A 14,139-nucleotide genomic window follows, 5' to 3' on the forward strand; every position below is an offset into this window, starting at 1 on the left:
CCTCTCTTTTCTCTCTTTCATGCCTCACTTTCCTCTTTTTCGCACATTACCTTCCTCTCTGTCATAGGTCACTTTGCACTCACAGACCTCAATTTTCCTAAGTTTCACACCTCGGTTTCCTCACTCATATGTCACTTTCCTCCCAATCACATGCCGTTTTCCTCTCTCACATCTCACTTGCCTCTTTTTCACATCTCACTTTCCACACTTTCCGTTCACACACCTCGCCTTCCTATAATCACACGCCACGTTCTTCTCATCCACACCTTCCACACCTCATCGAGAGTAAGCACCTCATGGATAGCTGGGACTATTCTCACGGCTGCCGTGGAATAGTTCCGGCCTTGAGAAAGCAAATAGTTTTTATCCGATCATAACCAAAACTAGTGGGGATTTTGAGGGGTTGCCCATACCGAAGTGTCTTATTTTTCAGAGCGATATCTTATTGACCAAAGTCACAGCCATGATAAATTTTAGCTTTTCCTGTGACCTTGACGCGTGACCTATTGTCCTCCAACTGTGTAAGCTTCGTCACGCACGGTTCGTCAACCCTTACACAAAATTGGTTAAAGTCGGAGAAATTATATTCGTTTTTATCACGGCAGGAACTATTCTCAAGGGGCCCGGAAGTATTCTCACGGCGGCCGTAAGAATAGTTCCGGGTTTCGATAACAAACAGCTTTAATCCGATTTTAACCGAATTTGTTGAGGGTGTTGCGGACAGCTCATGATGAAACCGACTCCTTTTCAGAACAATATATTAAAGGTTAAGGAAACATCGCATAGCTTAAGCCTGCCCTGTACTTTTGACGTCCGACTGCTTCACTTCTACTTCTTCCACTTCGCTCCACATTTTAGCGTCACATCTTCAATTTCTACTTCCACTTGCATTTCACATCTTCCACTCTTGAAGCTTTTCTTACTCCTCTCTTCCTCGTCTTCCGTTCTCCCCTTTCACGTTTCATCAGTCACTCTGTTATCTCTTCCTCCCTCCCTCTTTCACTTCTCTCCTCATTCCTTTCTCAGACTAACCTGACTTTCCTCTTTTCTTTTTTTTTTTTAAATCCCAAGATCTTACTCTTTTCCTTCGTCTCTCTCTCTCTCTCTCTCTCTCTCTCTCTCTCTCTGTGTGTGTGTGTGTGTGTGTGTGTGTGTGTGTGTGTGTGTGTGTGTGTGTGTGTGCGCGTGTGTGTGTGTGTGCGCGTGTGTGTGTGTGCACGCGCGCTTATCTATGTATCCAGTTATCTATTAATATTATTTTTATTTACTTAAATATTGATTGATTTATCTATCTATATATCTGTCGACCTCTGATATGCCCGTCTCACCTCCCACGCCTGTCTCACCCACAGCCCCGCCGGATCCCCCGCAGATCTTCAACGAGACTCAGTACCGGGTGGTGGGCCAGTCAGGTGCGGCCATCATAGGACCTTATAATGAGGGCGACCAGCTTGATCTCACTTGTAAAGTGTCTGGAGGTAAGCATGGGAGCTTCTCAGAGCATTTGTAGGCTGTATGAATGTCTTGCCGTGTGTGTATTTGGCTCTCCATTTACCTACCTACCTACCTCCTTACGTACGTACCCCATCTACCTTCCTACCTTCGCACCTACCTACCTACCTGCCTACCTCCCTACCTATAACCTACCTACTTGCTCACCTGGCTACCTACCTGCGTACCTTGTAACGAGGGGGACCAGCTTGATTTCACTTGTACAGTGTCGGGAGGTAAGGATATGAGTTAGTTTATCTAACAGAGTGTCTGTATGTTTATCACTCAGAGTGGCTGTATATGTAGGTCTGTTTTTATATTTATTTGGATGTCTGTCTGTCAACATATATGTGTACCTGTATGTCTGTCTGTCTCTCCAGCTACATGCCAGTCTGTTTATTCGTTTATTGAATTCTTCCTGCCTCTGGACAATTTTGTTCAACTTAAATATATATTCTAGTATCGTTACCACTGGACGATTTTATTCAGCACTGGAGAGACTTTACTAACTGAAGGTAGATATATTCTTCATTAACTCCTTCACAACCAGAGATCTGACCTAAGCTTGAAAAAAATTGTCTCGTGATAGAAAACTAAATGAGATGACAAATCACCGTATCGAGTGGGAAAAAGTACTGTCAGGATTCAGTAATACCCGCCCTGTCCCGGAGACGTGAATTCACGTCCTCACATGATGTGCACTCATATCCCGGAGACGTAAATTAACGCAGCAACATTGCAAGGTCCCTGATTTGCACAATTTTCAATTTTCGCGAGTGATTTTTGGCACGTATACACGGGATACCTTCCTCTACATGATGCCAGGCAGGGACAATGCCTTACCCAGCATGACCTCCTCCTCCACCCCCTGCATGCCCTTTTCTCAGCAATTCACCTGTCATCAGTGACCTGGCCAGTAAAGCCATGTCATGCCATGGTACGAAATTCAGGGCCAGAGTGATTCCCCAATCGATGACAATGTGGAGGACAAACATTAGAGGAAGAAACAGTCAGAAATGATGATTAGGTAATGTGGCAAAAAAAGGTCAGGAATGGTGATGAGTTAGTGAGTGAAACAATGCTTATAATGCCTATATTACCGTTTGAAAACCAATATACCTCGTACTACATATAAATTCGTACCAAATAAATAAATAAATACCGTTTATGAGTGGTGTGGAATAGTTATCCTCCCATAGAACTCGTTTTCTTTGCAGCCAGCTTGATAGAAAACCCTGTAAGGTAAGGAGGTACTCCTACCTGGATCGAATATTTTAAACCTCAGGTGAGCGATTTCTCTATGAATTTTCGATGTTTCTCACCAAAAGCGGATGTTTGAGCCAAAAAAAAAAAAAAAAGGTCCAAAAATGTCGGGACTAGGGCGTACCACTGCCCAGAAAACGTCGGGATGGGGGGGGGGGAGTTCTGTTTATATTTTTTATTTTTATTTTTTCCTTCCTGACTGTTAGGTAGCCGGCGGAAGATAATATGTTGTAAAAGTAGAAGGAATCCTGTGAGAGAAGGATGAGGATGAGGAGAGGGAGGAGAATGAGGATGAGAAGAGGGAGGAAGATGAGGAGGAGGAGAAAGATGAGGATGAGGAGAGGGCCTACTTTCTTAAGTCGTGTAATATCATGGCACGGGGCCTCATAATATCCCACAATATTCCCGTACTCTCTCGTAATATCAGAGTTTCTCATAAGATCACGGACCATGTCTTCATATATTGTATGCCTATTACTGTAATATTTTGGTAGATTGTCCCGTGGTGGTATATACTTCCTCTTTATTTTGCAGTGTTTGTATTACTTTTTCATTTTAACACTCTCAGAGTCCAATGATTCACTCTTAGCTTAATATTCTTGCGTTAGCTGGCGTATAATGAGAGACTACGCAACTATTACTGGGTTAATTGCACCGGTATTAACACAGGCTCCTATGACTCGCTCCCAGCTGAATATAATTTTCTTACGTTAGGTAGATAAAAATAAAAGACGAAAACATAGTGGTATGATTATTAACAAAGGCTCCTATGATTCACTTCCAGTTAAATACGAGTATAATCGTTTGACTTCAGCCGCAATAGAGAGACGCGAGCATAAGAGTGTTATTATTTAGGAATTTCATCTCTACTTTAAAACTGCAGTAAACATATATATCATTAATATGAATGGCATCGTAATACCATGATTATAACCCAGGTAATAACATAATTCCTCGATAATATATAATTATATTTGATGCTGTTAGTGTCAGAACTCCATCTTTACACTGAAATACCTTCAAACATACATGGCATTAGTATGATAATGGCATAATACAGTGATAAATGCCATGGTAATAAGATGATGATAATACCCTGGTGATATTTGGTAATATATGACACCATTTGAAACAGGAACTCCGTCTTTAAATTACAGGTATGGCAATAATATCGTAATGATATCGTAATACCACGCTAATAGCTTTGGTAATAAGATGATAAAACCCCGATAAAATCTGGTATGTTTGATATTATTATCGTAGGAACTCCAGCTTTACCTTACGTATACAGCAGGAATATCGTAATACCATCATAATACTGCGGTAATAGCCTTGGTAATAAGATGATAATACCAAGGCTAATGTGAGGTAATAAGGTGGCGATGCAGTATTGGATATTGTTAGGAGAGCCACGGCAAGTGTGCCAGCATTACGTATTACCCCAAACGAGCCCCAATTAACATTCATTGTCACCTGCAGCACCTGCCAATTTGTGGAGATTATTGCTTTAGTGTTGTGTGCATGACCATGTGAAAGGATGCCAGGGGGACAATTCCGCTCTTGACCCATCTGTTCATCCTCAGCATAAGCTAAGCTAAGCAAAGCTAACCTTACTTAATCAGCCTAACCTAAACCTAGTCATGTGAAAGGCAGATATGATTCACGGCCCTTCTGTTCATCCTCTACATTCACTCCATCCATTGGCCTCTATAGCTCTTTGCTGTTTCGGTCGTGTGGCGAGAATGGAGAATGAGAGATTGACTTAGTGTACATGAGTGCGGTGGAGAAAGAGAAGAGAAGGCGGAGATATGCAGGGCATGTCCATCATTTTCATCCCTGACGCCTCGTATCTTAGAGAAACAATTTCGAAGGAGAGAAAGAGAGAGAGAGAGAGAGAGAGAGACTGCAACATGTCACCCACACACACTCTCACATATCATAAACTCCCACACACACAGTCACAATGTGCAAGAAGCGACCAACTGCAGTGATAGCATGGCGTGATCGTCCGCCACTGGCACACTATCAAATTGCCTCTCCTCCAAATGCAATCATGTCTTATAGTCACTTATGCTGGACGTCACCGTTTCATCTTTTCTTTCTCCCCCTGCCCCTCCTACTCTCCACTTTTCCTTTCCCGTCTTTCCACTCCTTCCCCCCGACCTTCCTCTCCTCCCCCTAACCCCTTGACATTCCACACTTTCCCCTTCCTTCCACTCTTCCACCCACCTCCCTCCATTCCTTTCTTCCACTCCTCGCCCTTCTCTCCATTCCTCCGCCCCTACCCACCCTGCACTCACCATTCTTTTCACACAACAACTCTCCCTGGACTCTTCCTCCTCCTCCCTCGACTCTTCCTCCTCCTCCCTCGACTCTTCCACTTTTCTCGACTGCTCCCCATCTCCTGACTCCTCTTCTCCCTACCTCTCCCGCTTTCCCACCCTCTCCCCCCCATCCCCTCCCCCTCTCCCCCATCCCCTCCCCCTCTCCCATCCACCCTCCTCATGTCATCCGCCACTCATTGGTGATAGAAGGGAATGACAGCCGGGGAACACGGTAATGGTAACAGCGAATCTTATATTACTTCCTTCAGGGTGTAGGTGCCTGAGGCTAGGCTACCGTAGACCAGTGTTTTCCCTCCTTTGCTTCATTACCAATACAAAATATGCGGTAACGCATAAACTACCTACAATGCCCACAGTGCACTGAAGCCTCCCGCACAACAACACACATACCTCCTATTCCCCACTGTCACATCACAGGCAGTCCTTCAACAACAAAAGATCTCTGGGAGAGCCCGGTTGAAGGGGTCAGTTTCCTGCTGTCCCCTGGTTTTATGTCCTGAAGAATGTATGGTTGCAGCAGTAGCAGTAACAACAACGATCTGATGATCGTTTGCTCTTGCTGCCACTAGACAATTTTATTCGTTAGGGCAAACCTTTGGTTATGAAGGGATTAAGGAAGGCAGTATACTGTATACCTTCTAATTAGGGCAGACCTTTGGTAATAAGGGAGGTAGTAAATGGCAGCTAGAGTTAGAAAGGTCTCGTCAGAGTTGAATATATTCGTCTTTGATAGCAGTAATAGAATATACAATACGTCATCTGAATGAAGTCGTTGGGGATAGATGACCAGCCTGCTCCCTTTGATGGTTTTACGTAATCTAGAATTATTCAGTCACCACTTGCGGATTTAACCTATGCAGGACCATCACTCCGATCGGTGCACTCTAACCACTCAACCACCATGCTGCCGGTAACACAGTGCAGGCAGATATGGCTGGCCCGAAGTTTAGGTATTGATGGCTGGGGATCACAAATTTCCCTGTAGATGGTTCTCCGTTCGTGACGAAATGGGCGGCCGGATATGGGTTTTGTGTTTATCTGTCTATCTGTGTTTGTGTATGTGTCTGTTTTTTTATCTATCTTGTGTTTGTCTAGGTATGAATATATGTAGCTATCTGATAATCTGTGCTTATCTGTATCAATGTATAGCATTTTTGTGTTTATCTTTCCCTCCATCCATACATTCATCCTTCCATTCGTGTGTTTATCTATCTCTGTATATCTGTCTGTCTGTCTGTCTCAGTTGGTTGATGCAGCATCCTGTGGAGATGAAGAAGAATTCAGATATCGTTCCTTCCATAAATCCCCTTGTGTGTGTGTGTGTGTGTGTGTGTGTGTGTGTGTGTGTCGGACTTTATAGACATATACTCTTGAAAGTCCGTTCCCTAAGGCACAGCAATTTTCCTACGTGCCACACACCACATATCACCTCTTTCCATGATTTTTCCATTCCCCCAGGACAGTGTTCCTCCCTTGACTTCCCTCTTGCCTAGAGCTCTCTTCTTTTTCCCTATTTTTTTTTTTTTTTACTCCTGGAGATTTAATTCCTCTTATGTTTTGCGTCTTAAACCTAACCCATGTTTTTTCCTACCACCTTAAAATCATTTTTTTTTCATCCCATACAATTAGTGGATAAGAGGTATCGGGTGATGATTTCTTCTTGTTTTACTTCCAACTCTTGCCTTTTCTCTCGTACTGCCGATCTACGATTAAACTAATGATGATGATACTTCTTCTCTAGTCTCTCGTCTCCCACCCATATCTTTTCCCAACAGCCCACGATTTCACATATACCCTCAGCTCACCTCTCTTGTCTCCTCGGCAGGGCGTCCTACCCCCAGGATAGTGTGGGTGGTAAACGAGGAGGTGTGGCAGACGGAGACGGTGGAGGAGCAGCTTGGCGTGGTCTCCTCCCGCCTCACCATCCCGGAGTTGTCACGTCGCCACCTCCACGCAGTCTTCCAGTGCCGCACCTTCAATTACAATGGGTCCGCACCGTTCTCAGCCTCCGCCACGCTCGACATGAACTGTGAGTTTTGGAAATGCTCTTTGACCCGTATTATTCAAACTAACTGTCCGATTTCTCGTCTGTTGTGGATTCTCTGTAGCACTTTTTTCTCACCAATTAATTCTACATATGGCATAGAAATAATCTGTGGTATTTAATTTATGCAGCATGTGTTAGTATTTAAAATGACATACAGTATACAAGATAATTATTAGGTGTAATAGGCAAAATAAATGGTTGAGGAAAAGGTGTTTGTAAACTACCTAACTCCTCGAGAATACAAACCTAACAGGCAAAGGTGTTTACAGACTCCTCACATCTAATGCTATATGTGGAACATATGAGCATAGGATGAAGTTAGCTTCTATGCCACGTAAAGAGCGCATATGTCTATCGTATTTTTCTCTCCAACACACTTTCTCGTATTTAGATGTCTCTCCTCCCCTCGTGTACATCACTTTTCATGTATTTGCCCTCACGGATCCTCCTCCATCCTTCCCCCCACCCCACCTACGCTTTCTCCCTTTCCATTTATTCTCGTCTTCACCCTCTCTCTTTTTCGCCGTTTCCAGCTTCACCAATCCTGTTTTCAAAAATCTTTTACTCGCTCTTTTACATTCAATCGCTTTCCTTTATGAGTTTCTTCCCGCGTATTTTTCCAACAATACTCTTTTCACCTCATCTCCTCCCTCACGTCCCTTTTTTTAATTTTTCCTATTTTCTCATTTGCCTCTTTCGCATCCATTCTCCACACCTCTCTTCTTCCATTGTTTGTGTGTGTAATTTCTTATGCTACACTAACTGCGTCCTCTTGGCTCTGTCTCCCTCCCCCTCCTTCCTCTCCATACATTTTTCCGTCCCCGCCCATTTCTTGTCTTTCTCTTTTATCCCTGTTCTTTCTATTTTTATCTCCTCCTCCTCCTCCTCCTCTTCCTCCTCCTCCTCCTCTTCTTCCTCCTCCTCCTCCTCCTCGGTCTGATTCCTACCACCAGTCTGTCTTCCTACCTTCCTCCTTCCCCCCACTCTCCCCCTCTTTTTCGACGTGTTTTTGTTTTCCTACTTGTTTGCCTTTTTTTCAGCTGTACCTCCCTCCCTATTGTCGTTTGCCCTTGCTTTTTTAGTTTTTTTTTTTTTATTCCCTTCTCGCCTTCTTTTTTTTGTTGTTGTTTTTGCTCTTCCTCCATTGTCTCCCAGGCTTTTACCCTTCCATCATTTTTGCTCATCCTTATTCATATCACTTTTCGTATTCGTTGTGTATTGATTTCCTCTCAATTTCATAATGTCTTTTCTTCGTCCGCCCACAGCTGGGTATATTTTGCTTCTTCCAGTTCATATTGTCTTTCTTTTCTTCCACCTTGTCTGAGCTAGCTGTATAATTTGCTTGTCGCTCCATCTTTTATTATCTTTCTGTTCTTCATCCCATAATCAGAGTTAGTCATTTTTTTTCCTTCCATTTTATATTTAATTTATACATTCCTCTCCAGTTCGTATTGTCTTCTTTTACTTCAACCTAGCCAACTCCTCCCCATTTCATAATTAATATCTTTCTTTTCTTCGTCTCACCAGAGCTAGGTATGATATATTCTTTCCTCTCCATTTCATATTGTCTTCCTTTTCTTCGTCTCACTCGAGCTGTGTATGTATTTTGCTTTTCACGCCACTGCAGGTTGTCTTTCTTTTCTTCATCTCTGCTGAGCTGGATATAATTTTTTCTTTCCGCATTTTTCTTGTCCTTTTATCAGTCCACTCTGACCTAGGTATAATTTTTGCTTCTCTCTGCGTATCATATCGCCTCACCTTTCTTCGTCTCACTGTGAACACAGATATAAATTTTACTCTTCTCTCGATTTCATTACCTCTCTCTCTTCTCTCCATCCCACCTGAGATCCTCCAGGAATATCTTTCCTGGCATTCCCATTGCCTTTCTTTGTTCAGCTTTAATCATCTTTTCTCGTCGTCTCTCCGTTTTACCGTCCTTTCCTTTCGGTTTTCCATCCTCGTATTCATACGCCTTTTTCTTATCTCTGTTTTATTCTTCTCTCTTTCCTCCATCTCAGTTCCTCCCGGTATTACTTTCTTGACATTTTCTTAGCGTTCTAAGATGTAACTACTTTTTTCTTTGTTGTCCCTCACTTTCTGATTTTCATCCGTCAAATTCATGCACCTTATTTCTTAACTCAGTTTTATTATTCTTGCCTCCACCTTTCCGTCTGTTTCCTTTCGTTATTTTTTCATTGGCATTTTCTGCGCCTTCTTTTGTGTAGCTATTATATTCCACATATTTTCTGTGTCCCTTGTCATTCCCTCTTTATTTTTCTTTTCTCGGATTTGTAAACTATTTCTCCCTTTTTATTCCCATTTCATTTACTTTTTTTCTTTCCCTCCTCCAGCCTCTCCACCTCTCACTATATCTTCCTTGGCATTCCCTTCGCTTGCCTTCGCTCACCTTTATCTCTTTTCTCGTTCTCTGTCTTTTCTCTATCTCTCACCCCCCCCATCTCTCTCTTTTATTCACTTTTCCTCTTTTTCTTTCCCCATTTCATTGTTCTTCTGTCTTTAGACCATCTGAGAGTTTCCATTATATTCTCTCTCTCTCTCTCTCTCTCTCTCTCTCTCTCTCTCTCTCTCTCTCTCTCTCTCTCTCTCTCTCTCTCTCCGCTTTTCGTCAGTTCTTTTCGTTATTTCCCTTCCTTGTCCATTTGCCATCCTAATACATTTTTTTCAGTAATCTTGACCATTATATTGTTCTTTGGCACTCACCTCATCTGCCTTCAGGTATTGCATCATTTTTTTCGTATTTTCTGTGCCTTTTGTATTTTCTTATTCGTATTTTTTTCGTCCGTTTGCACTGTTTTATGTCCTTTCTCTCCAGCCTCCCACCTCAGTTCCTTTCAATAGATCTTTCCCCGGCGTTCCCTTCGCCTTCCTTCGTTCAGCTTTATCTCTTTTCTCCTTCTCTCTGCCTTTTCCCTTCCCCCTCTCTCGTATTCATTTTTCCTCTTTTCTTTTTTCCCCATTTTATTGTCCCTGTCACCTTCTGCCCGTCTTCTTTGGCATTCTCTTCTGCCCTTCATCGTTCAGGTTTTGTTTCTCCCTCTTTCTCTGTCCTTTCCCGGGTTCCCTTTCTAGCATTCTCTTTCCCACTTTTCTTTTCCCAGATTCTTTGTCCTCTTTGGCCTCCTTCCTCTGTCCTTCACTTTATCTCCTTCGCACTCTGTCATTCAGGGCGCCTTTTTCTTCGTCCTTTTTTTCGTTTGTTCTTCCCTTTCTTTGTTGCTTAATTTTCATCAGTTATTTTTCCTACTTTCTGCCCTTCTTTATTTTTCCTACCTCATTTCATCCAGTTTTTATCATTCATCATTCTCATTTTCCTTCATCTTTTTTTATTTGTTTTTCTTCTGTTGTTTACGTTTCATTTTTTTCATCTTATTTTTCTTTTCTTTTTCCTACTTCAGTTCCTCCAGTTTGTCTTCCTTGTCATTCTTTTCGCCCACCTTCGTTCAACTTTATCTCTTTTTCGCGTCGTCTCTGTCTTTTCCTTCCTTCCTTTCCATCTTTCCTCCTTTTCCCAGATCTTTTCTCTATTTCAGTGTCCTATCTCTCCTGCATTCCATCTTTGTTCCTCCATTTTATTTTCTCTGACATTTCTTTCGTCTTTTTTTTTTTTTTTTTTACCTTGGACATATCGTCTTTCTTCTCATAGTCTCTCTCTCCAACTACTCCTCTTCTGTTTACTCTTCCTTTCCTCGTCCTTCTCACAGTCTTTCTTCTAACGACATTTCCGCTCAGAGCATCTCCCCTTTGCTTTCTCCTTCCTTGCATCTTCCTTTTCACAGTTCCTCTCCTCCTGCATTTCCCCTCCCATTATCTCTGCCTTTGCTCTCGTCATCCTTGTCTCGCTTTCTTCCTACTTCCTTTCAGATTATCTTCCTTTACCTTCGTCTTCCCTGACTCCGCTCGGCCATGTTCCCCGTGTCAAGAGGCGAAAAACCATTGGGACGGGAAGCTGGTTGAGTTGTATATTAGCCTTGGGCGCGATGGAGGAGGACGAGGGGGGATCGAAGTCACTCGCCTCATTAGCACTTCGATGTGTGGAGGCCGCAGAGAGAGGGGGGCAGGGAGGGATAAGAAAGTGGAGAAGAAAGGGAAGATGAGAAAGAGAGGGGGGGGGGGACGGATGTGTGACGATATATAGATCAAATTATATAAAAGTAAAGTGAGCAGGTACGGTATTATTATTTCATTTGACTAGACACATCGTATTGCAGTGGCTGTATTTGGTTAGTAGTGAGAATGCTGAAATATAATGTCAGTTTTAAAAATGACGCCTTTACGTCTTTCTAATTGCTCCCCATCCACACCTACGCGCGCATCTTTATTTAAGCCAATCGTTACAGTGACTATTATTTTTTTTTTTGTAACTACCCCTAGATGACTTAATTCATCTTAAGAGAGTAACTTCTTTGTGAAAGGGTTAAGTCCTGACAGCTGTTTCCTCTGAATTTCACCTCCTCATCCTTGAATTCCCCCACTGTTATCCATTTCGGTGCCTTGAAGACGAGCCCCACATTAAATTACTGCAATGTGTGAAAGCCTGATTTGTTTTTGTGTATATATTACGGCCTCAGTAGTACAGTCATCAGTGTTCCATATTTTAGTAAGATATTTCTGTTTTTTTTTTCTGACCATGTGTTTGTTTGCATATAACTTTCTCTGGGCTGTATATATATTGATTTCTTGTTTTGCCTCTGACCATGTGTATTTGTGTATATATCTCCGTTTGTATCTTAATTCCTCCCAGGTTACTTGTTTTACCATGTCACTTCTGCTTCTAAACTTGTATTTGAACTTGTATTTCCATTTGTGTCAACTTCCTCCATGGTTGTATGTATCAGTAAACTATTTCTCTCCTTGCGTGCGGCCATATTTCCCTTGGCCGGCCGTCCCTCACTCTTGAAATTAATCAGAGTTTATGTGTGATCATTGCTGGCGCTCCACCCAGCTCTTTATTAGGACAAAGTGCCACTTCTCGCCACCAGGGGCCCACTGGCTCATGAGACGCAGACCAGGACAAATGCGAAGGACGAGGGGGTAAGGGAAAGGGAATGGAGTGGGGAAAAAAGGAACTGGAAGGGTGAGAGGAAGGGATAGGGAGTGGGGAAAGGGAGTGGGAGGGAGTGGTGAGAGGGTAGGGAAGTTTGGGACAGGAGGAAACTGAATGGGTATAAGGAGAGACGAGAGAAGTTGGTATATATTAAGAGATAGTGAATAAAGGGAGGTGAGCTGCCTGGTAACACACACGGGCATATATTTAAATATACACAAAGGAGCATACATAAACAGTTAAACACACACACACACACACACACACACACACACACACACACACACACACGGGCAATGTGTTTGTTTGTGGGTGTTGGAGTGGCACAATGGCGTCGTCTAATGGCGGGGTAATAACCATTAGTGAGAACGCGACATGAGCCCCTGTTTTGCTAGCGGTCCCTCACTCCTCATCCTCTGGCCTTTTAACATTACCACCCATGCCTCATTCACCCCCTCCCCTCCCCTCCCCCCTTCTTTCCCCCCTTCTCTCTCCATCCCCTCCCCTGCCCCAACTGTCCCCTCCCCTTCTCTCACCCCTTCCCATCCCCCTACTTCCCCCTCCATCCTCTCTCCCCTTCCCTTCCCCCTACTTCCCCCTCCATCCTCTCTCCCCTTCCCTTCCCCCTACTTCCCCCTCCATCCTCTCTCCCCTTCCCTTCCCCCTACTTCCCCCTCCATCCTCTCTCCCCTCCTATCCCTCTTCTCCACTTCCTCCTCCCTACCTCCTTTCTTAATTCCACCTCCCCTCTCTCTCTTTCATCATTCGTCTCTCCCATTCGGCTCTTTCTCACCCCTCCCCTCTCCGTCCTTCATCCTCTCTCAGTTTCTTCCCTCCCAGTATCTTCTCCCTCCCTCTTCTCCTACAGTTCTACCTCCCATCCTACCAACTCCACATACCCCTCTCTCCCTCCCTACTACCATCTCTTCTCACAGTTCTACTCCCCTCTCTACTTTCCCTTCTCTACCTCCTCTGTCTCCACTCTCATCTTTCCGTCCTCATTCACCCCTCCCCTTTTCTGCCTCTTTTCCTCTCCCTGCATCCCCGCACCCCTCCCCTCCCCTTACCTCGTCTTACAATTCCACCTCCTCCCTCACGCCGCTCTCATCCCTCCCTCCTCTTTCAAAACTCTCCCTGCTCTCATCTTTCCCTCTTCTCTCACCTTCTCCCTCACTCTCATGCCTCCCTCCTCTCTCACCCTCTCCACTATTCTCGCTGCTCCCTCCACTTACCGTTCCCTCCTCTGTCTGTTCCCTCCACCCTCATCCCTTCCTCCATACTCACCACCATTCCTTCCGCTCACGGCTGTATCATATATTTCATCATTTCACTAAAAGGTATTTTCAACCACTGGTCCTTTCCTCGAATATCCACTATTATCCCTCAGCCTCATCTTCTTTCACTCCCAACCAAAGCATCTTCCCACCTATTTTCTCCTTCCTGCTGATGCAGCCACGGCTTTTGCTTCTCGAGAAAACATCTGTTCTTTTTTCATGTCCTCCGAGCTTTCATTACCCCTGTCTTTTTCTCTTCCAAAGCATTTAGTACCTCCTCTTTCCCTGACCTAAAATACCGAGCAATCCTCCATTTTTTTATCCCTCACCGCATGCCTCAACAAATTTCCATTTCCTTCCCTGAGCTCTCTCCGTGTTTCTGCTTCTTGGGGTCTTTCGTTCTTGCATCTCCCTCCTCTTTCACTCTTCCATTTCCCCGGCCTTCCTTCTCCTCCTACTCTTCCTCATCCCTCCGAACTCAACTTTTCCTCATTCCTGCTACTCAACACCCTCCCTCTCAGACTAGGTAGCTCAGGTGCTCCTCACTCTCGTAGTTACACAAGACTCCGTAATTAGAAAGGCTGCGGTGAGAGCCAGCCGCATTTCACTGTCAGTGCCTTTAGTGTTTTGTGAGGGCGGCGGTGTTGGGTGAAG

The 14,139-nt window shown here is 43.9% G+C and overlaps 1 protein-coding gene across 1 annotated transcript in view; it reads left to right on the plus strand.

Moving 5' to 3' along the window:
* The window catches only part of LOC145411865 (protein turtle homolog B-like), a 149,737-nt gene that overhangs the window by 60,134 nt on the left and 75,464 nt on the right, over positions 1-14,139 (plus strand). The window contains exons 4-5 of the mRNA XM_080281824.1: positions 1,353-1,478; positions 6,925-7,128. Coding sequence (XP_080137950.1) covers positions 1,353-1,478; positions 6,925-7,128 — 330 coding nt within the window. The remainder of the gene's footprint in view (positions 1-1,352; positions 1,479-6,924; positions 7,129-14,139) is intronic.

This window comes from Coenobita brevimanus, chromosome 91 (genome assembly GCF_032717465.1).
Source record: "Coenobita brevimanus isolate Jiangsu-jjx chromosome 91, ASM3271746v2, whole genome shotgun sequence".
NCBI classification, from domain to species: Eukaryota; Metazoa; Arthropoda; class Malacostraca; order Decapoda; family Coenobitidae; genus Coenobita; species Coenobita brevimanus.